The sequence below is a fragment of the Syngnathus typhle genome, linkage group LG5 (assembly GCF_033458585.1).
Source record: "Syngnathus typhle isolate RoL2023-S1 ecotype Sweden linkage group LG5, RoL_Styp_1.0, whole genome shotgun sequence".
NCBI lineage: Eukaryota > Metazoa > Chordata > Actinopteri > Syngnathiformes > Syngnathidae > Syngnathus > Syngnathus typhle.
The window spans coordinates 6,312,729-6,336,362 of NC_083742.1; the positions used below are offsets into that span (position 1 = coordinate 6,312,729).

General features: G+C 41.1%; 1 protein-coding gene across 1 annotated transcript; it reads left to right on the top strand.

Annotated features, from left to right (window-relative positions):
• Positions 1–9,671: 9,671 nt before the first annotated feature.
• adam28 (ADAM metallopeptidase domain 28) lies at positions 9,672–23,427 on the top strand. The gene is made up of 23 exons (XM_061278383.1): positions 9,672–9,740; positions 9,860–10,073; positions 11,466–11,554; positions 12,006–12,082; positions 12,401–12,479; positions 12,555–12,631; positions 13,125–13,308; positions 13,530–13,592; positions 14,051–14,122; positions 14,355–14,524; positions 14,913–14,994; positions 15,366–15,499; positions 16,041–16,218; positions 17,648–17,737; positions 18,738–18,933; positions 19,052–19,157; positions 19,262–19,418; positions 19,505–19,585; positions 21,434–21,527; positions 21,614–21,722; positions 21,821–21,911; positions 21,993–22,088; positions 22,709–23,427. Exons 1-23 carry the CDS (start codon positions 9,672–9,674, stop codon positions 22,739–22,741), a joined length of 2,541 nt encoding a protein of 846 aa, XP_061134367.1. The 3' UTR covers positions 22,742–23,427.
• The last annotated feature ends 207 nt before the right edge of the window (positions 23,428–23,634 follow it).

Below are 23,634 nucleotides of genomic sequence, written 5' to 3' on the forward strand. Positions count from 1 at the left end.
TGCTCTTTGTAAATAAATACAAGTAAACTTTTGGTTTTAGCTTGAGCCTCTCAGGACACAGTAAATGACAACAGAAAAGTGGGGGGTAGAAAAGTAGAGAGAAGGCAGTGCGTGATAAAGCGGCAACACTGAAATGAGGTCAACAGTCACTCTGTCTCTGCTTTTGAGTGCACACTGCAATACTGACAAGGTTATAGACATCATTCCCATGCTCATTTCCAGCCGCATGTGGCTTTTTAAACAAAGTCCATGCCTGTGGCATTGTCTCAGAGTGAGACCAGTTTGCAGTCTGCAAATACAGACATTATCTGGATTGCGAGAGAAATGGTCAACAGTCTATGCTTTTCTGCATAATTTTACCCCAAAACATAATTAATTAAGGAAATCATTCATCTAATACAATGTTCTGTGTTCTTTGTACTGGCAGCCAAATTGTACAAATAGTGTTAAATGTGCGTGAGATGGTTGCAACCTTTCTCAGGCAGCTGTCAGCTTGTTTTGCCAGTTCACTGGTTTACTTTTTGTGACTCTCATGGACCTGATTCTAAGGTGCAGTACAAACAATGCTAGGTGACAGGAACTGAGCAAATTCCTTTGATAAAGCAATAGTATTGGCGAAAGCTAATATAAGCAAAACAAATATTCATTTTATTTACACTTCCACCAATATTCTCCACGTAAACGTAGTCATTGACTTTTACTTGGCAAGTTTTCTGTCTTCTGGTCTTGTTTCAGGTACCAGGTAAACAATGACGTGAGACTTGTGGCAGAGCGACTGCCAAACTACACACAGTAATTTACTATTGCGTCAAATTCCATGAAGAGTATTTCTAAAGGCGTCACAGGAACGTCATCCCTTGGCCCTGCTCCCATTGACATGAACCCTAACACTGTCTGTCCTATATATTTTATGAAAATGATAACACTGAAAAATAATAAACAGGCAACATTTGATTGTATAACCATTTGCGAGCCTGATTACAGATGAGACATTGCTCCAATACAATAGTGCTGACATAGATCATCGCCTGCAGGCTTTTTATTTTTCCACAACTTCCACATTCATCATTGATCATTAAGGTCTGACCAGGGGTTGAATGACCTGTACTGTCCCTGGGTTGACGCCATCATCCATACATTTACATCTCTGTACCTCCAGGCCCCATTTAAATGTATCACTTTGGGCGCCATTAGATCAATGCAGCCGATAGATATTCTACTTTCTCAGGCTGTCACTCATGAGGCAGAGCAATCATCTCCCCTGTTTGTATGTGTCTATATTTACAATACAATGCAAGTTGCATTTCATTTGAAACTGAAACCTCGCCAAAGCCTGCAGGCTGAACAGCTGACTGAGTCTTTGTGTGGCATCATCAAATGCAAACTGCAAATACGCATGATGTCCTCACTCCTCTTTGAGGGAACTCGCCTTCACCCAAGTTTGCTTTAGAAACTGAAAACAGACAGACACTGCTCCCTGGTGGTGCTATTGTGGATTGCAAGCTAGTTGTCATATTTTGTGAATGTTTCCCAGGACACAATTAACATTTTTTTCCATGGTGATCAACATCTGCATTTAAACGTTTCAGTTGTATTTAAACTATTGTGATGGAATAAAAACTGCCTTTATTGTTTTTATTTTGCTGCTGAAAGGAGCTGCAAAGTCCTATTTACATACTCCGGTGGTGGGAAAGAGATTACTATTTCTTAAAAAATAAAGAAATTTCACTACTTTATTGTAGATGGTTTCGTATTCCTAATATTTGGAGGTGATACAATAGGCATACAGTAATAAAAGTAATGTGTACTGTGCTTGTGAAGAATTGCTTTGTTGTTTTTTTTAATCACAATGTTCTTTCTGCATCTGATGTTTTGTTAGGGCTGATTAAGTCCATCTTTTTAAATCGAAGCTCAGAGTCAACTGACATCCTCATATACTTCTCCCTCAACTGTCTTCTCAGATTTTTAGCCACTGATGTGGTTTCTAGAACCAGTTCCTGCTGCTCCCGTACACGGTGGAACAATGCTAGGAGTGGAATGACCTTTGAACCAGATACTCTTTTCTCTGCTGACAGCTCCACTGTGGCATAAATAAAGGAGGGAGCACTTTCAGACTTTGAGCAACAACTGAATACTCTTGTGATGACTGACCTCACTGTCATCACAAGGTGTCAGTGTGCAGGCCTACCAAAGCTGCTCCAACAGGTTCCTTCAGTTCATACAGTCGTTGAAGCATTTTTTAATATTGACTTTTACTTTTACATTTACTTTTTAAAATAAAAAGAGAATAGGCAACAACAGGCTGAATAATTGTACTAACGTTACATGACACATAAACAACGAACTGAGAACATGCCTGACGTAACATATTAAGAGTTATTCAGATGACTTTAGCATAAATAACATGCTAACAAGTTTACCAAACTATCCGTGTCACTCCAAATCACTAAATCCAAAGAAATCTTCAGCCTGTGTCGATTTTAAACAACTCCGCTAACTCCCTAAGTAGAAGATGCGGCGCTACCTCTTCTACGTCGCTTACGTCAGACTCATCGTCAGTTGCAGTTCAAATTATTCCAGGCTTTCTGAATCCTGACACACAGGCGTAGAGTGCCCTCTTGCGGTTTAGTGTGAAAATAACATATATATGTGTGATATAATGTGTTAATTTCACACATAAGTCGCTCCTGAGTATAAGTCGCACCCCCAAACCATGAAAATAATTGCAATTTATAGTCCGGAAAATACAGTACAGACTTTTTTAGTCATACGGTATTTAAAGTGCAACTTATCATTGACTGTGTGCCGTGTAATTTTGCTTTGCTAAGCTTGGTCCAGTTTCTCAGTTCTGCGGTGTTATTGGTGCATATTTTATACATATACCTATATATAGGGTAGTACCTTAGTCCCATGTTTTTGTTTCTTGTACCATGTGATCAGATTTCTGCCTATGTAGTTTCTGTGGGAAACTTGGAGAATACCGTTTTGTGCATTGTTTTTAGTAAGGGGACCATTGTGAATGTTATGTGCTTATAGTCTGGTTTTCTTTCACATTTTTTCCCATTTTTTGGCTTAAGAGTCACGTCTTTCATTTTATTTAATTTTTTCAGTCAAAATATGGTTCATTTAGATCTGTTTTGTGGGTTGTAATGGCCCATTTTGTCACTCTGAAGCCAAAAGTGAACATTGTAAAACTTTGATATGTTGATGTTGGCCTTGCTTGAGAGTGGAAAGAATGGGGGGGGGGACTTCAATCATGTTTTCTTTTCAAACAAAGGCGGTAGAATTGAGGTCTCCGATGTATTCTTCCCAGTGACTCATAACATCTTGAGTTGAGGTTAGCAGCCTCCATCCCCACTATGTACAATTCTAATGGTGTACTAATCTACTGTTTTTCCGTCTCACAGACACTGTGAGCAACGTCCATTAACGTCCATTACTGTTATTGCAACTTACACCTGATTAACTACAGTAAACACTTTAAAGAATTCCTTGAGGCCCACAAGTGTGCCGACCACCAATTACCCATCCCCTAGATCTGGGGGGTATTCCAGAGAGCGGGTTATGTGAAAACTCTGAGTTATCCGTTCCAGAAAGAGAGGTAATTTAAACACTTACTCTGTCAACATAACCTTGCTCACTGGCAGATTTACTATGAGAGACCCAGGGTTTCAATCTGTCTCGCCCCACACAAAGAAAGCAGTTAATCATGGATTTAAAATCCGATCGACATGGAAGCCATAATAATTCGAAACGCTTTACGTTGCGATTCAATTATCCGGCTCCTGCAGAACATGAGGATGAACTGATCATTTGAATCAGGTGTGTTTAACAAGGTAAACTTGGAAAACATGTAGGAATGCGGCCCCCGAGGACTGGAGTTTGAGACCCCTATCTTAAAGTATATAAACTCGGGTTACAATGTGAGAGGTCATCAGTATGTCGAGCTTTCTTCAAGATAGAATGTCTAGTTTTCCTGAGTGCCCAATCCTGCTTAAGGCTGATATTTGATAAAGACTTTTACTTTTCAACGTTTGTGCCATGGCTGCTTCTGGGTCCAAATCCTGCTCCCGACGTGGTACGTTTAGTAAACTAAAGGTAAAAAAAACAATTAGAGAACTCCTCTCTATGGGACGCTTCACTATCTTTATTGTTGCATCATCTGCAAACTTCAGAATTAGGTTTGTGGCAGATCTTGTGACGCAACCCCAAAACAACTTCTTGTCAAGTCCGCTCTTCTGGAGACTGCTGTGTCTTGCTGGTAAAGCACTCCAAGGCAGCGTGAACGATTAATTGTAGACATGATTACAAAGCAAATGTTTCTGTGTTATATTTGACTTATTCATCTCCGCAGTCTCGCTAAGATACGACCCATTCTATCTACTGGTGGTGGTGAGATCATAGTTCATGCAGTTGTAACACTTCGCCTTTTACTTTGTCTGTTAAAAGCCTGCATTAAATAGAACTGCAGGATGAGCAATTAGCATATGCTAGCCAACGTATCTGCTCACAATGTGCCTTCATCGGCAAAGGAGGTTAAACAAGCTGATTAAGAAGGCCAGCTCTGTTCTGGGATGCGCTCTTCAGCTTGTGGATGAGGTGAGAGAGAGGAGGAACTTAGCTAAGCTGTCCTCCATTTTGGGCAGAGACTCTCAAATACTCACTCCACCAAGGAGCTCCTCAAGTGAAACGATGCTCCACCGAAGTGTGTTGACAGAGAGGTATCGCAGGTGTCAAACTCGACTACAAAAACCCTGGGGTGCAATGAATATTCATACGGAACCAACTGCCAGCACTTAACCGTAAATGAGATTCATGAATACTTTATTTTTAAATATTTTAATTGTTTTAAACTCCTGTTTGTTTTTTTAATATCCTTAAATTAGGGCTTCCGTATACTGGAATTTCCCCATGTGGGACGAATAAAGATCTTAATCTTAATAAGAACACTGTTCTCATGATGGGACGACAGGGAGAAACGAAAATAAAGACCAAAAGTCCATCTGAGAATTGAGTCACGTACTGCTCCAATCTGTAAAGTACACAAAAGGCAGCATCAAATGTAACAAGGTGAGTTTCTCCAGATTAATTTCCTCCTGTATAAAAATGTTTAGGGAGCGTTTAAAAAGAAGCACCTGTGGCTAGAGCCGCGCGATGGCAATTTCTCCTATCTGGGCCATCTCTGGCTCATTGTTGTAGTGATTGTATTGCCCATGGCTTTGAAAAAGAGTTTGCTTTGTGAGCTTAAAATGCTATTTCTACTGTTGATGGCATCGAATGACCGCAAGCGCCTGTCAAAGCAGTGAATATCAGCAAGCATGCCACAGGGCTCAAACAATTGCAATCAATGACAGAATCAGAAAAGAATGTTCTCTGTGAAAGGTACATTCACAACTAGGAGAGATAATTCGATTTTGATGGCACATGGGATCTTCAACTGCTTAAATCACAATGTTAGGTTTAGGCAAGGAGAATAGGAGAGCCGTACGCGGTTCTCTCATCTACTCTAATCAGCTTTCCCAGCAACCTCACTTTCATTCACTTTGAGGTCCCTGGTTACATAAGGAGAGTGCCCCTAAAGGGGTGGGGAAATTAGCCAACAGGCATCCGCCCTGTACGTGTTTACTCGATGATTCTTGCAGAGTCACTGCAAGCAGGCATTAGCAGATAAGCTCTTTTGCACATTATTTCATCACATCTTCTAAAATAGGCATGTCCAAAGTCCGGCCCGCGGGCAAAATCCGGCCCCGGTCAGATTTCATACGGCCCGCAGCCTCGGTCTTAAAATGTATTATTTATGGGGCGCTTACACTGTCAAACTGATTTAAAAAAATCATGAAACGTGAAACTGTAATTTCTCCTATTATCAAAAGGTGGCAGCACCACCCCCTCCTCTCATTTCTGCCATGGCGACTGCAAAGAAAACAAGGAAAGTTGACATTGAGGGCCGTCGCTTTCATGAGAAATGGGAAGTACAATACTTCTTCACTGAAAATCAAGGCAATTGTGTTTGTCTAATTTGTAAAGAGACGGTGCCTTGTTTAAGGATTTCAACCTAAAGAGACACTGTCAGACCAAACATACGACAAGCTAACACGGAGTGACTGCGCTGATAAAGTGAAGCAGCTCGAAGTTGACCTGGCATCACAACAGTGATTCTTCACGCGGGGCTGTGAGGCAAAAGTAAATCAAAAGTAAATATTGCTTACTGTTTTTTCCCATGTATAATGCGCAAAATTTAACTAATTTATTGTCCTAAAATCTGGGGTGTGCATTATACATGGGTACAATTTTATTTATTTATTGTCACGGATGGAGTGTGGAAAGGAGCGGGGCGACCAAGTGCAGCTTGGACCAGGGTTTATTGGAGGAACTCAAAACACAGACTTGGTAAACTAATTGTGATAAATAACTGGAACGTCACTCAAATATTGGTGATCCCGTTGAGAGTCTCACACTTTTCTTCGCTATCGAGTTTGCTACTGCATGCGCAGTGATACTGACCGGCAGAATAACATCCGGTTGTTCCCAAAGATGATCTTTTTTCTGAAAGATAGTGTAAATGATAAGAGCAAAATTCACTTGTTTTAAGTTTTAATAACAGCCAACTTGACATTACGTATAACTCCTGTTTAAAATGTTCATGAGGCAAAAATAATTTTAAACTCTAAACCCTAAATTTAAGGTATTTCATACAATTTGTTCAATGTTATCTGATTCTTCAGATATGAATGAAAGGCAGAATTTGTGTTTTTAGAGTTGTTCACATCTGCCTGAGTGCCTTATATTTGGTTATTTTGTCATTTACAAATAAAGACAATTGGGACAATGAAATTAGTTTTATAACAGTGTCCATTTGCATAAAAATGTTTGCGGTTAAAAAACGTCCGAAAAAACTATTGGCCCCCGGGCCCCTTCACTTTATCAAATCTGCCCTTCCTTGCAAAGAGTTTGGACACCCCTGATCTAAAAGCAGAAAGATCGTCTCTGGTGGTTTCCTCATATCGCTGGCTGGAGATCAGCTGGGGCTCATATCGCCGGCTGGAGATCAGCTGGGACCGAGCAGAGGCAACAAGTATCCGCTCCTCTGCTTCTGTTTCTTATTCACAACACACTTTCCACAGCGATCAGAAATGTATAATAACACATAATAAATCATAATGAAATACCGTTTTTTTCCGTGTATAGTGCGCCCCCATGTATAGTACGCACCCCTAACAATGGCATGCTGATGCTGGAAAAAAGCTTGTACCCATGTATAATACGCACCCAATTTTTATGAATTTTTAAAAAAAAATTTTTTAATTTTTTATTTTTATTTTTATTTTTTTTAAGTCCCAGAGATCGTCACACACGCAGGGAGGCAATGGGTCCCATTTTTAAAGTCTTTGGTATGGTCTTAACTAGGCTGGATGTCATTTTTTTTGTTGGCGTTGATTTCTCCGACTGCCCCTAAACGCACCACCGCGCTCCGTGCGCACACGGCGGCTCTGTATGGGAGAGACGTTGAAGAGGAATAAAAACACCCTTGGAAACCAAAACTTGCCCCTCGTCGTGACTCGGAGCCGCAACAAATGTTTCGGATTTGTGTAGGGTACATTGTGACAGATGGCAAACTAGCAGGTGATCGAGCGAGCGTCTGATACAAGAGCATTGCGGTCGTATGGAGCGTGTTTGAAATGAACAGCAGAGACGAAAGGAACAAGGCAAAGTGTTGTGAAATAAAATATTACCTGTAATACGCATTTTGTTATTTGCTGATTGAAACTGCTAATTAAACTGTGAATTGAAACTAATAGGTGGAGAACTGAACTCTCGCTCTTTATATAGCTGACGTGTCTTGCGCAACCGTTCTGCGCATCTGTAATGGCGGCCTCCGTATGACGTCCGGTCCGCGATGGAGATTAAAAAACAAACAATATTTGACAATAACACACCATCGAGGATTGCACGCACCATCGCATCAAACGATGTGTCGTCAATTATGAATTTTACTAAGTGTGTTGGGCAGGATGGCTGAATGCGATGCGCGATTGACAACAAACAAGAAGAAAGGTGAGTTTTATTTCGGGGGAGATTTGTCATGTCTCGTCCCCAGTTTTGCTATGTGTCTAGGTTGCCATAGTTTCTGTTCGTGTCACCCCGCTCTTCCTGTGTCACCTTAATCGATGTAACGTGTTTTGTATTTAAGTCCTGTCTGCCCCTCGCTCACCATTGGATCATTGCATGTGTTACTGTCATTCTGTTCCTGTCTTTGGTAATGTCACCCTGTCTTTTTGTTCCACGACTTTGTCGGTCAGTCCTGTTGTTGGTTTTGTTGTACCATGACTTTATTTAAAAAAAAAAAAAAAAAAATTTAAAAAAAAAAAAATTATTTTTTTTTTTTCTTTGTACCCATGTATAATACGCACCCCAGATTTTAGGACAATAAATTAGTAAAATATTGCGCACTATACACGGAAAAAAACGGTATTATTCCTACACACAACAAATGCTGTTTTAACCAATGCAAAAGCATCCTGAGCATTAAGAAATTCAAGTTGGACGTTATCTTTGCAAAGCACCAGCATGTTTGCATCATTTTTGTTTTTAGGCAGCCCTAAGTCCGTTGTGAGTGAGGAGAAGCCAACCCATCACCATCAGATCTGTAGGATTGTGACTTTATTTGAGCAGAATGTGGTCTCTCCATGACAAAAGTGTTATTGTTTTGTTAGGCCAAGTCCTCAACTTCAGGGAATGACTGGCCGTCAAGAAATCTCAGTGTTGCATGCATGAAGCGGAAAAACACACGATAGCATCACCCAAGGACATCATAAAAGTGTTTTGATTTGTTTATTTCGGCAATCACATAAACAACACACTTATTAATTAATGATTTGTTTCACATTTGTTTGACATGACTTCGAAAAGAAAAGCGGGAGGAAGCAATTCTGCTTTCAGATTACAAACAAGGTTTCACTGCCAGACACAAGTACAAGTTTGAATAAAAAGTTGAAAACAGAAATTTGACCAGTATAGCCCATTGCTCCTGAGTTTTCTTTCTTTGTACAAATAAAGCTAGTTTGCATTTATTAATTTGTATTTTGCATGTCTTTATGCCGTTATCTCTCAGTTTGCAGCAGTAACCTTGAGAGCAGAACAACGTCCCACCCTCTCGTCCGCTTGAACTGACTTGAAGAATTCTCATTTGTAGTCTTGTGGTCTTTGGGCAGTCTCCAATGTAAATATTCTAATGCAAATATACGGCACTGTTAAATGTCTGTGTCTGTCTGGCAGTCATACAGAAAAACAACCAAATCACCATGAGAAAATTCCGCCACTAGGTAGAATCATCATTGTGCACCAATCGTATAACGATGAGAAAAGCAGCACTCTGAGCCAACAGCATGTTCCACTAACACTGAGCCATGTTCAGACTTATCCAATACTGCTGCAGAGGGACCAGACACATTGGCCTTATTGTCTTATGTCTTCATTTTTCTACAGCGACTGCAAGCATGCGTCCAGTGAGTGTAGGACTGAGGACAATGTAGGAGCATCAATGCTGAATTAACTGAGGTCACCCCCTATGACTTTATTTAGTAAAACATGAGAAATCAATGACGTGTAGATACTATAAATGGAAATTATTAGATGGCGTAAGCGCTGTGACTGATGCTGAGTCAGACGCAATGCAGAATGAGACAGTTTGCTGGTTGATGGCTTTTCTCAGAAGAAAAAGCGGCTACCTCAGCAACCAGGTAAGGGACTTTAATATTAATAATTCAAAACACAAACAAACCTGGATTCATCTGTACTTAATGTTACTGGCACAAAATATGTAGGGCATCAAAGCTGTTCCTGCATTCCTGTAGCATAGCAGAGGCGTGCTCAGGCCAGTTGTGGGAGTATTTGTTGTCAACGAGGAAGTACTGTGACAGTCCCACAGAGAGCGGGTGAAGGTGTGGCCTCACTAACAGCACTAACACAGCATGTAGGTGGAAAGAATAAAACTGCTCATTTACCACATACTACGATGACACGGGAACTTCTTTTGTGGGTCCTCATCCTAAATGGCGCGCTCAATCTATCAGGTATGTCAGTATTGTAAACATTTACCTCCATTGTGCATGGGCTAATTAATAACTAAGCCTGGAATGACATTCTTCTGTTTGTGTAAAGCTCTTTGACCTGTCTGTAAGCTGTCATGTACTTACTAAACGTATCTTCTTGAAACCACTGAGCATCATGAAATTCCGTATGTTTCAGCAACAGCAAGTTGCATAAAAGAATGCAGCTGGTGATAGCTTATGTCAGTGTCGGGATCAAGTTCTAATAATAATAGTAAGGATAATATTAATTTTGTGAATTTGCCACATATAATTTACACTTAATAGCAAACCAAATTGGAATGATATAAAGTGGCTTCATTCTGTCAGGACATGAATCTTGTTAAAAAAAAAATATATATATATATATATATATGCCCTCTGGGAAGAGGTACAGAAGCCTGCGCTCCCGCACCACCAGACTCTCAAACAGCTTCATACTCCAGGCTGTCAGGATCCTGAACTCGCTTCCCCGTTCTGCGTAGCGTCCTGTACTTTTACTGTCTGTATGCACACTGGCTTTTATTCGTTGTGTTATCTATTTATTTATTATTTATTGTTACTCTTATTATTTATTGTTTGTGCCTTCTTGTTTTTTATATTGCGTTGTTTACTTGTATGTCTATTGTGTAATATGTTTTGTCACCGTGGGATTGGGAAAACGTAATTTTGATCTCTTGGTGTGTCTCGGCATGTGAAGATGTTGACAATAAAGCAGACTTCGACTTTGACTTTGATATATATATATATACTACATTTGCGTGTGTATATATATGTATATAGTATATATAATATATGTATACATACAGACATACATACATACATACACACACACAACACAAAACAGATGAAATCTCTGCATAACAAGCCCAGACTAGTGTCACTAGTGTCAGTGTGGCGTGATTGATGCGGCAACAGTACACGAAAAGAGAACAAATATTATTAGGCCAAAATGAGCCTTAATCACGCGATTAAAAATATGTATGGCATTAAAAGGTGGTTGAATTAATCACGTTAATAACACGTTTAACTGACACCACTAAATGAATTATTCGGACAGCATTTGTGACAATCTGAATAAAGATGGGGCAAGATGAATAACATTGTGGTATCAATGGAAGCATCCAAATTAAATTGGCACTTGCTGCGTCTCCTTGAAACCCTCCAGAATCCAGGAAGCAGCTTTCCAACAAACAGATGGATGTGTCTTTTCCTTTCCTAGTCCATTTCACACTAAACTGAAGAGTCAGCTTTTTTACAGTATCGCTTACTATCATTTTCATGTTATTGTTTTTAAATTCAAAATTAGTCCCACCGTTGTTTTTTGTCGTCCGTTATTGTCATCACAAAGCAAAATAAAGAGCTCTCCTTCAACAGACAGCCATGCCGCCCTATTTGAGATTGGAAAGGACTACGAGCTCGTACGACCTGTCCGGCTTCACTCTGTCAGAAGAAGAGACACCGGGGTGAGCAAACATTACAAAGTCCTGTGCAAATCTTAACTCGTTAAATGTGTCGTTTCAACCTGAAGTATACTGCTTCTCAGTTGATTTATTCAAATACAATCAGAAAACACATAAAACATAATGATAAGTGGTTAGTTGCAGTTATTCCTTTGAAAATTCTCCTTCATCCAGGTAATTTTATTCTCATGGCACTGAATCCGTTCAGTCTCTTGTGGAATGAACTCATAACCCTGAAATTTCTTCCGCAAATCTGCGATCGATTCAGCCCCTGATATTAGTTATGGTTGTATTAGCCCCCACCTTTGCTACACTTTTTGTTTGGTCACATACTATAATACATATTACTAAGATAAATGCTACTGGTGGCATTTTGTTCTCTTAGTCGGATGGAGTAGAATAAAGCTCATCATATTTGTTTTGATGGAGACAATCTTGTTTCCCTCCTCTGCAGAACCTCAGGCCAGAGACCCTGAAGTATGCAATGACCGTAGAAGGAAAAGATGTCGAAATGCACTTACAAAAAAACAAGTAAGAGCACATTTCTGGAAAAAATGTTTAACGTGGCATTTATTTCACGATTGTAGTTGAATGCTAACGATTGTAGTTGAATATTAATGGTAAAGAAAGAAGTTAAGTGGCGTTGCTGTGGTACTTAGAACTTGCTGATTGTAGGCTGTTCTCACGACGAGTGAGATGTTTCACATCCTTTTTATGGTTTTTTTTGGTCAGCACTGATTTAAAAAAACAACAACATATTACTCATGCTACATCCACAATTTTGCACCAAATAACCTGTGTATGTACATATGACTGATACTAACGTCATCCTTTTATTTGCATTCTCAGTGACTTACTCACTCGAGATTACTCAGAGACTTTTTACCAAGAGGATGGGACACAAGTCACGACTTCTCCAAATGACATTGTAAGTCTTTTAGAGTTATGGAACATGCATGCATGCAGAGGATAAAGCATAAACTAATGGTCACATCTTTACCAGGATCACTGCTACTATCATGGGAAGATTGTGAACCAAAGCGACTCGACAGTTAGCATCAGCACCTGTGATGGACTTCGGTAAGCCTTACAATTAACCATGAATGAATGAATGAATGAATGAATGAATGAATGAATGAATGAATGGCCAACAATCACACATAGGTGGCGTGAAAACGGACAAAAATATGGAGTTACTATTACAGCTTTCAAGCTGTTCGCAAAGTTTTTGTGCAAGATTCAAGCTCCCCCTGTGTAATTTAATTAATTAATTAATTAATTTTTCAGGGTTCTGAGCAGGCCAATTAGTTTGTTCCACAACAGAATTGCAAAACCATAACATTGTGTACCTTGGTCAGTAAGTCACGCTGAAACAGAAATAGGCCTTTTCAAAAAAAATTCCCACTAAATTGGGAGCATACAAAATCTAAATGTCTAGCATGAAAACATTTGCATCACACATTTCAACCAATCATGACTTTAATTTACAGTCTGTTTTCAAAATTATCTAAATGGATGGGACTGGTAATTAAATTTGGTACAGTAGCATTTTTTTTTTTTTTTTTTGTTCTAGAGGTTATTTCAGGACATCAGCCCAGAGGTACTTGATCGAGCCTCTGACTGGTGATGATGAGGGGGATCATGCCGTAATGAAGTTCAACGAAGAGGACTACACACCCGCTGTGTGCGGTGTCACCAACACGACATGGAGCACAGATTTCGAGCCACCAACAAGCCGCAGTCGCTCCAGATCAGCGGTTCGAGAAACATTTGCATGACACTCTCATCCACAGTATAGGCTCTGATGCGACTGTATGTGGAATTCACAAGAAAAACATGCTTGTCTAACCCTACCTTGGAAGCCAGGGTAGATATTATAGCTGCCTGTTGCCACGGGGATTCTGTTTTTGTAGGCAGATGGAATTCAAATTCTGTTCGTTGCAGTGCAAGAGCTTTAACTGTCTTTGTTGTATTTCAGGGTATTTCCATCATTCAGCAACAGAAATACATTGAGCTCTACCTTGTTGCTGATAACCGTGAGGTAAGACTACACCAAATGTCATCATGAATACTTTTTGGTGGGGAAAGTGATATGCTTTAAGTTGTTATGAGTTCAGTGGCCTAGTGGTAGAGTGTCCGCCCTGAGACTGGAAGGTTGTGGGTTCAAAACCCCGGGCGGGTCATAGCAAAGACTATAAAAATGAGACCCATTGCCTCCCTGCTTGGCACTCGGCATTAAGGGTTGGAATGGGGGGGTTAGATCACCAACTGATTCCCGAGCGCGGCACCGCTGCTGCTCACTGCTCCCCTCTCCCCCAGGGGATGGATTAATATCACATGGGGATGGGTTAAATGCAGAGGACAAATTACACCGCACCCAGATGTGTGTGTGACGATCATTGGGACTTTAACTTTATGAGTTCATCTTACTTTTTATCTCTGACTGCCAGTAAAACATACAGGGCATGAGCCTGCTCTAAAATGGTTGTGCGATTTCAGTATGTGAAGCTAAACCGGGATCAAACAGCACTGAGGAAAAGGATATTTGAAGTCGTCAACTTTGTCAACATGGTGAGTTAATACTAATTCAAACAATGATCTGTACGCTGCACTGCCCTCTGAAATTTGGATTACATTCGGTGGACATTTTATTGCTTTGCTACTATGTAACACTAATCCTAAACGATTTATAAATTATTGCAAATTATCTAGTGTGGCATTAAAATGGTATCTTATTGTGTGTTATTTGATAAAGAGTTTTTTAAAAATTATTTTAATGACCTCGTTTTGGTGTTGTGTGCAGGTATACAAGCCCCTGAGGACCTTCATTGCTCTTGTCGGCCTGGAGATCTGGTCCAATGGTGACTTGATCTCCATCACTCCTCCGGCCGGCGCTAATCTAAATGCGTTTATGACATGGAGGAATTCTGAGCTGGTCAAGAGAAAGAAACATGACAATGCACATCTTATCAGGTCGGAATGGTTTCTATTTACGTATATAATTGGTATAACTCTAGTGAGCGATTTCTTTTTGGAATCACAGATACGTAGCATCATGTGCAAAAGACCTCGCATGTCAGACTTAGAGAGCAATAATGAAATCGGGTAACTCCTTTACACATGTTTAACGTGTTAAACAAAAAGGAAGCTTGACTTCTTGCTGGCATGTCTTGTTATATATGATGACTCTGAAAGTGATTCAATGTGACACCAACACAGAAATGTCCTATCATCCTAAAACTCACACTCAATGTTTGCGGTAATAAATTTGATTCCATTCCATTTTGTAAAAGTTCAAGGACTAGTGGCTCTGGAAGACCTACCTTGCATTCAAAAGATCTCGTTTCTATTTGTCTTTCAGCGGGATTGACTTTGAGGGAGCAACGGTGGGACTGGCGTACATCGGGACTCTCTGTTCCGGTCATTCTGTCGGGGTAGTACAGGTAAAGCCTTTTTTCTTATACGAAACATGGGATGTCTAGATAGTAAATATTTGGCAGACACATGATCAGTCTATTGGTGATTGCAACTTTTGACTGACCTGAACAGGAGATTTTATTGTTCTCTACATGCATCTCAAAAGACATTGTGATCCCCACTCGCTCAGTTCCAAAATCTCATGCTGCTGTAGATAATAAATTATATATTGCTGAGAAACCTTCTGTCAGATATTTCTCATGAATTGCAAAACTTAAGCTTAAAGGTTACACACACAAAAAATAAAGTCAGAGATGTTAGAATAAAGGAGAACAAGGAAAAATTGAGGAACTTCACTGTTGTTGACGTTGAGGAATATGACACAAGTGTCTCACAGGACCACAACAATCGAGCCATTGCTGTGGGGGCCACATTGGCCCATGAGATGGGCCATAATCTTGGCATGAATCATGATGACTCCAGTGCTTGTATCTGCGCTGGGGATAGCTGCATCATGGGTGCAGCCCTCAGGTAAGGAACCTCTGACATTTGGTTGCAGTCACAATGAATGCAAAACCTATCGAGACGATTACAGCAACACGTGATGACAAAAGCTCAATGTTGCCTATGAGGCTTGCATAAGAGCTTTTGGGGATTTAAAGGTATCTTTAACTCGAGAGCCTTTATGGACAATTGTTCCAATTAGCCACTGATAGATTACTATAAAATCGACGAATTAAATCCGTTCATTTTCTATTATCCTGTTCACGGTAATGGCTGAGGTGGAGCAAATTCGGGTAAGAGGCAGGCTGACCAGATCTATCTATTCATCAGTTAATCGCAGCACAATGTAGTGCACCAACACAGTCACATTGGCTAATTCAGATTCAGTCCCTGGGAAAAAAAACACAGCACAAGGACATGCAAACGCCTCACAGACATCCAAGGTGTGCCAAATAAATGCGTCATTTCTGCTTCACAACCAATGTCAAAAACACTTGCACCTTGCCTGACTGAAGAAGGCACTGCTCGTCTGATTAATGCAATTGTTGCTTTCCATCCGTTCCACCAGCTGGGACACCCCTCGCACTTTCAGTAGCTGCAGCAGTAGAGACTATGAGAAATATTTGATCGGCCGCAGCCCAAACTGTATGCTGGACAAGCCGGACTACATGAGTCTGGTGGTGCCCTCTGTCTGTGGAAACGGTTTTGTCGAGAAAGGAGAGCAGTGTGACTGTGGGACTGAAAAGGTAAATGTGTACACTGGATATCATAGCAAATTCGTTTGACGTTTGAACCTAACTTGTCTCTTCCTTTCAAGGTCTATCTTATGTCAAGGATTTCACTTAGCTTGACTTATACTCCACCTCCAAGTGCCCAAGTAGTTTGAGCTAATATAATTCCATTTAAGTTTCATGCATCTCACATGACCAATTAAGTTGCATTATAAAAGTTCCAGGACTGGCGTCGATATATATATATATTTTTTGAGACCCAAACTACAGGTTTTTCTCCAGGCAAAAATTCATCATTCATTGTGCAAGCAAAGGTGAATATTGCAGCAAGACAACTTGTGGCAACACATCAACACTCAAACAATGCCCCAACCAGACGATATTTGCTATGACTGCATTTTGTATCCCTCATAAGAAAGAATGACTGATTCTGTTCGTTTCTCTAGACGTTCCCATGACTCACATCCAAATTGTGTCACTTGAGAGCCACGCTTGACCCACTGGATGTAACCTTTGAATTGCAAATGTATGACATATCTAGAGGTTATCCGAGCAACATTTGCGGACAGCATGTCTGGCTGTGGTGAATTTTGCAACAATGTTGGTGTGTTGAAATCTGCATGTTTTGCTAAAATGAGGTGGAGCACATTGCTTCCCTTGTCTGAGACTTTGGTTAGGGTTTTTGCCCAAAGGCATCATCAGGAGTCTGACACGAACAAACACATTTACAAAGTCTCATTTGCTATTGGTGGTTTATTAGTATAGTTATCGCATGAGCTGCTGTTTTTGGCACTCATCATGGCTATATGAAGTAACATTTAATTCTACCCCAGTGTGAATTACAGCCATGATAGCAAGCTTGATAAATATACGTTCTTTCAAAAAAAAAAAATTTCAATGGCAACATTTCGATGCATTCCATCGATGATAACGTTTTTGGAAGAAACTGGCTCGTGACTAGAGATTTGGCGGTCACCTTTGAATGGATGAGATAGAGCTCAAAATTAATCAGTCTCCTAACTACGTTACAGAATGGAAATTGCCATTATGCTTTAGGGAGAGGGGGGTTAAGGAATTTAAAAAGCAGACATGCATTTTCAAGTTTTAATGATTTGATGGAATGATAGTTTCACTGATATGCTTTGGTTCTGAAGCTTGTAACAAACCTCAGCCTGATTTGTTGCCACTAGGTTCGCTTTCAGAATGTTGTCTCGTTTGCACAAGTACTGTCCGTGCATTATGCTTGAAGGAAATTGACTGTGCCTCCTCAACACAGTGACATTTATGGCAAGCTTTGAACATGTTCGGATTTGTTCCTTATATCTTGTCTGATAAGCCTGCAGGTGGCTAGCAGGTGAAGACGGAAAAGGAAGACTGCCACGACTGTATATTGTTTTCTGTCGTCCTCAAAAACCAACATTTCTGCATTTGTGTCATTTCATAGGAATGCACCAACCCATGCTGCAATGCAACCACTTGCACCCTAAGTGAGGGCTCCCAGTGTGCTGCAGGGGAGTGTTGTGACGACTGCAAGGTGAGCGACGTTGTAGTTGTACAAGCTAAGTCATCGATTGGGCTATATGATGCGGTGCAGCCATCTAGTGGGGTGCCATGAGTATAAACCTCCATCCGTCAGTTGATTGTTTAGCTACAAGGCAATAATCCATACAAAAGGTGCTTATTCTGACATACTGACACGTTTCACATTTGGAAGTGGATACTGTAGTGACTTTGATGAGCTATATCTGAACCAACAAGGGGGATGGTGACCCTTTTTTATTATTATCATCATCATCATCATTATTATTATCATTATGCAGTAGGCGGCACAGTGGAGCACTGGTTAGCATGGCTGCCCCACAGTGTAGACGTTGCAGATTCGATTCTAGCTCCGGCTTTCCTGTGTGGAGTTTGCATGTTCCCCCCGTGCTTGAATGGGTTTTGTCCGGGTACTCCATTCTCCTCCCACATTCCAAAAACATGCGTGGTAGGCCGATTGAGCGCTCCAAATTGCCTGTAGGTATGAGTGTGAAAGGTTATTTGTCTATGTGTGCCTTGCAATTGGTTGACAACCTGGTCAGGGTGTACCCCGCCCACCGCCCAATGACCGTTGGGATAAGCTCCTGCACACCCGCAACCCTTATGAGGAAAATGCCCAATGCAACTTCCCCACGTCCTGCAAGTGGGACAGCTGCGTTCGACAACCCCGTCACTGTTAAAAAATGAGTTCCTGGATATTTGAATAATGGCCAACAATTGAAGATAAAATCATATCTGCAGGTTCAGCGAGTGCTAAACAGGCCAAATGCTTTTTAATAGCAGGGTGTTAACATTCCCTTAACAAATGCTCAGGGGAGCTATCGTATTCATATAGATCCACTTTGGAATCTGTGAATACTTCGGTCAAGACTACGTCATACTAAACACATTTGACTTATTTGACTGACAAAATCTGACTGTCCTACACTTTGACTTGGATGGTTTGACTCTCCACCCGCTGGATCAAAGTGCAATGGGTCCTGTTGTCTCCACAGATACTTCCGCGATCTTGGGAGTGTCGGAGGAAACAGGATGAATGTGATCTCGCAGAATACTGTGATGGGGAGAGTGACACATGTCCTGAGGATGTATTCAGTGTCAACGGCTTACCATGTGATGAAGGCTCTGGTTATTGTTATAATGGCCAGTGTCCAAAAAGATCAGACCAATGCCTCAAACTATATGGTGCAAGTAAGTGTCAATGTTCCTTGACTTGTTAAATGCAGATTAAACTAAAATGAACATTCAGTCAGGATTTCATAAGCACTTGGACCAGCAGATATGAAGTGACAACTTTAGGTGTCCTCAGGTGCTATTGAGGCTCCTCCTTCCTGCTATGACCTAAACACCAGAGGAACTTACTATGCCTTCTGCAAACGTCCCTCAAATGATCAATACTCCCCCTGCCAGAAAGAGTGAGTTGTTTGCCTTCGATTGCAGAATCAAATGTAGTAAGCTTATTGGTGTCACTGTCACAATTTGTAACCCTGCACAAGTAAAACTATTGCGCTCATTGCAGAAATGTGTTTTGTGGGAAACTCTTCTGTCACAATGGAAACAACAACCCAAACTATGGCCGCATGGTGAGGATTGGTAACTGCAAAGCAGCTTTCTTTGGAGAATACACTAAAGACTATGGCCAGGTGGACACCGGGACCAAATGTGGGGACGGAAAGGTAACAAGCAGTGTTTGTTTTTCTCTTTTTGATATTCAGTGTAGTTAACAACCTCTATTTCTAACATGATAGCCTTGCTTTTTCAGGTGTGCAGTGAAAGTGAATGCGTGAGTCTTCCAAATGCTTACAGAATCACAAACTGCTCTGCAAATTGTCCTGGCCATGCCGTAAGTACTTCAACAACTATATTGAACATTCAAATCATTTTTGTCAGGGATCATATCGGAGTGATTGTTATGCTCAGACGGCCAGTTATAATGGTGATGTCACATTCATTTAGAATTTACGGTTGGTGTAAATGGGGGAATTAGAATAAAACAGGATGAACTCATTTTTGTATCAGGAAATTGAAGCAAAACATAAGGAAATAAAGGATACAGTGCAACAGTAACTGAGCACTCTGAATTGTTATGCCATCAAAACACTCAAAAAGCCATTTGCTACTGGCGGCTTAGCCTCCATCTGAAGAGCGAGAGATTGCTCCCACCCTTTTATTTGATTTTTTATAAATTCATGGCAAGCTAGTGTCCCTGAGTTGTGTTATCATGACATTCCAATCTCGGTGTCCCCGATCCTGGCGCCCTCTTATTGGTCATTAGAGACGTCCGTCTTGCCCCTCTTTATCCAGTTTGCTAAATGGCATTGTAAAGGGAGTGCTTGTATTTACTAAAAGAAGAGAAGAAGGAAACTTTCAGTTATTTAATACTGTATTATTATTTTCATTACTGTCTTTTATGATATGTACAGCACTTTGCGGTGGTGTTCGTTAAAATGCTATAGAAATAAAATTGATTTTATTTACAGACTAGGAATGTGGCTCCAGTGCAAGGCAGACTGCATATCATTTTGCCCTTCAATCCTCCGCTTATGCCATCTAGTGGGAGAGAGAGAGAGAGAGAGAGAGAGAGAGAGAGAGAGAGAGCGAGCGAGAGACAGAGACAGAGACAGAGAGAGCGAGAACGAGAGACAGAGACAGAGAGAACGAGAGACAGAGAGAGCGAGAACCAGAGACAGAGAGAGCGAGAACCAGAGACAGAGACAGAGAGAGCGAGAACGAGACAGAGAGAGCGAGAACGAGAGACAGAGACAGAGACAGAGAGAACGAGAGACAGAGAGAACGAGAGACAGAGAGAGCGAGAACGAGAGACAGAGACAGAGAGAGCGAGAACCAGAGACAGAGACAGAGAGAGCGAGAACGAGAGACAGAGACAGAGACAGAGAGAACGAGAGACAGAGAGAACGAGAGACAGAGAGAGCGAGAACGAGAGACAGAGACAGAGAGAGCGAGAACCAGAGACAGAGACAGAGAGAGAGAGAGGGAGAGAGGGGGAGGGAGAGAGGGGGAGGGAGAGAGGGGGAGGGAGAGAGGGGGAGGGAGAGAGGGGGAGGGAGAGAGGGGGAGAGAGAGAGGGAGAGAGAGAGGGGGAGAGAGAGAGAGAGAGAGAGAGAGAGAGAGAGAGAGAGAGAGAGAGAGAGAGAGAGAGAGAGAGAGAGAGAGAGAGAGAGAGAGAGAGAGAGAGAGAGAGAGAGAGAGAGAGAGAGAGAGAGAGGGAGAGGGAGAGGGAGAGGGAGAGGGAGAGGGAGAGGGAGAACGAGAGACAGAGACAGAGAGAACGAGAGACAGAGACAGAGAGAGAGAGAACGAGAGACAGAGAGAGCGAGAACGAGAGACAGAGACAGAGAGAGCGAGAGACAGAGACAGAGAGAGCGAGAACGAGAGACAGAGACAGAGAGAACGAGAGACAGAGAGAGCGAGAACGAGAGACAGAGACAGAGAGAGCGAGAACCAGAGACAGAGACAGAGACAGAGAGAGCGAGAACGAGAGACAGAGACAGAGACAGAGAGAACGAGAGACAGAGAGAACGAGAGACAGAGAGAGCGAGAACGAGAGACAGAGACAGAGAGAGCGAGAACGAGAGACAGAGACAGAGAGAGCGAGAACGAGAGACAGAGACAGATAATGCAACATGGATGTTTCTTTTTTTTTAATGCAGTTGTGCTTTCAACTTCTCAGGTGTGTAATCACAAAAGTGTGTGTCAGTGTGAGCCTGGCTGGTTGCCTCCTTCATGCTCCTCCAAAGACAACGAGTTCAGCGCTCTTTCTACTGGTACCTGCAGTTATTCATTAGAAAAACTCTACCAGTATATGCTTCCATTGCTGCATATGCAAGTGATCATTTTTCTGTCACTGCAGGAGCAACTGCTGCCATCGCAGTGGCAATTTCATTAGTGGTTCTGGGGATAATTATTGCTGTCATCGTGGGCGTCATCCGGAAAAAACGACAGAGCCCTGTGTTACCAACGTAAGTAAGCATCAAACATATTAAACACAGTTTGAAAATGTCACTGTAAGCACAGCGTTGTGGCGACAACAGGATAAACTGTCATTTTTCTATAACAGTGCTCATCAAGTAAGGAAGCAGCCAGCAGTGGACAGCTCTGCTCTCATTCTTAAAGCACAAGTTCCCCGTCCACCCACACAAGTGTCGCAGGTAACGTTAGAATGTATAATGAAATTCACGTATATGAAACAATCCACAATCACCTATAATAATCTGTGATGATGATTGAAGGCTGGGAGGCCAAAACCCAAAGGACCTCCTCCTCCACCTCCACCAGCAGCAAACAGACCAAATCCCGTAAACCACAACTACAGGGTTGTCCCTCAGGTAATGCTCGTTCACTTAATCCATTAAATTGATGTCATCCAAAACTCTGCGCTCTTTCACTTAATCCAGTCAATTAATGGAATCAAAACTCGGACGTGTACTTTGTCTCTACCCCAACTTCAACAGTGATTGGCTCCAGGGCATTTGTGCTGGTAGAAATTGGATGAATGAGCTTTCTATGAAATCAGTGGGCATGCCCAACCCAAGCCCCCAGATTCAGGTTATCCTTGTTTGTCATACACCATGAACCAGGAAATAGCCTTCCTTGGCTAGGTGGACAAACAAAGCTCAAAGACAAGAGACCACCTTTGAAAGTTTAGCCTAGCTCAAATACAACAGTCCACCCTTGAAAGTTTAACCTTGGCTGATTTCGGCACTCTTCTCGGTTACAAATTTACCTTGGCTGATTTGCAAATTGCTAGTATATTGGCGGGTGGGACAGTAACAGTCTTCGACATGACATCTGATTCATGTGATGAGAGACTGGGAAAGAATTAGTAAAAATTATCCTCATAATCATGAATAGTAAAAATAATCATGAACATAACTGTCATAATTATAATTAATTATAAATTATAAATAATTACAAACATTGTGTGTTTTATTTCTTTTCTCAATAGGCACTAAGGCCTGTACCTCCACCTAAGGTCTAACGGCTCACCATGCAATACTTTCAGCAAGGGTAAAACACGAGGGAAATATCCACCTTTTTCATAGAACACAATTATTTGTTATTCAGGTTTTTCTACCTCAGCGCAACCAGAGTCACCGAGGAGATAAATGGACTGTATTGAGTCAAGCGCTGAGGACTCATCTCAAAAAGACTTTTTAAAAATGTCTTTTCTTTATTTAAATTTTGTATTTTTTTATCTAATTGTATTCACTGCTGAATTTTAATATAATATACGTGGATTCAAGAATTAACAGTTCTGCACGTCTCAATTCTTTATATACGTATGTATGTACAGAAATATTCTTAAACGTATATATATATATATATATATATATATATATATATGTATATTATGTGTGTGTGTGTGTGTGTGCGTGCATGTGTGTGTGTGTGTGTGTGTGTGTGTGTGTGTGTGTGTATTCTTAGGCAAAAAGAGATTTGTGTTGAATGACTTCTCTACAATAATCTACAAAATTACAATAATTTACACGACGTTTTGTCAATATGTGCTCTTAACACATGATTTTGGAAATAGCTAAATGGCATTAGAGGTCAATTAAAAAAATCCAAGTTGTTTCGAGTTTCTTCTACATGTGTTACAATCTCTATTAGTTACAGCTTGAACTACTGCGGTTTGCCATTTCAATAAAGGGGGCACAAATCTGAGTGTACTGTACTGTGTACTGTAAGTGGTTCTATTTCTTTTAAGAACAGCATCACAATAGCAATTTACTGGTCAGCTACTTTTAGAACAGGCCCATTAAGTACTCATGTGGTCCCCTGGGGGCTAGCAGATGTACACATGTACTATGTTGGTGAGCAATGTACTATAGATCATAGGTATCAAAGTCAAGGCCCGGGGGCCAGATGCGG

Bases quoted from the DNA above. Each gene is read 5' to 3' on its own strand.
- adam28 (XM_061278383.1), top strand. From the start codon at position 9,672: ATGCAGAATGAGACAGTTTGCTGGTTGATGGCTTTTCTCAGAAGAAAA. The intron at 12,632-13,124 runs GTAAGCCTTACA...TTTTTGTTCTAG, and splicing joins AGCACCTGTGATGGACTTCG to AGGTTATTTCAGGACATCAG. The intron at 16,219-17,647 runs GTAAATGTGTAC...GTCATTTCATAG, and splicing joins GTGACTGTGGGACTGAAAAG to GAATGCACCAACCCATGCTG.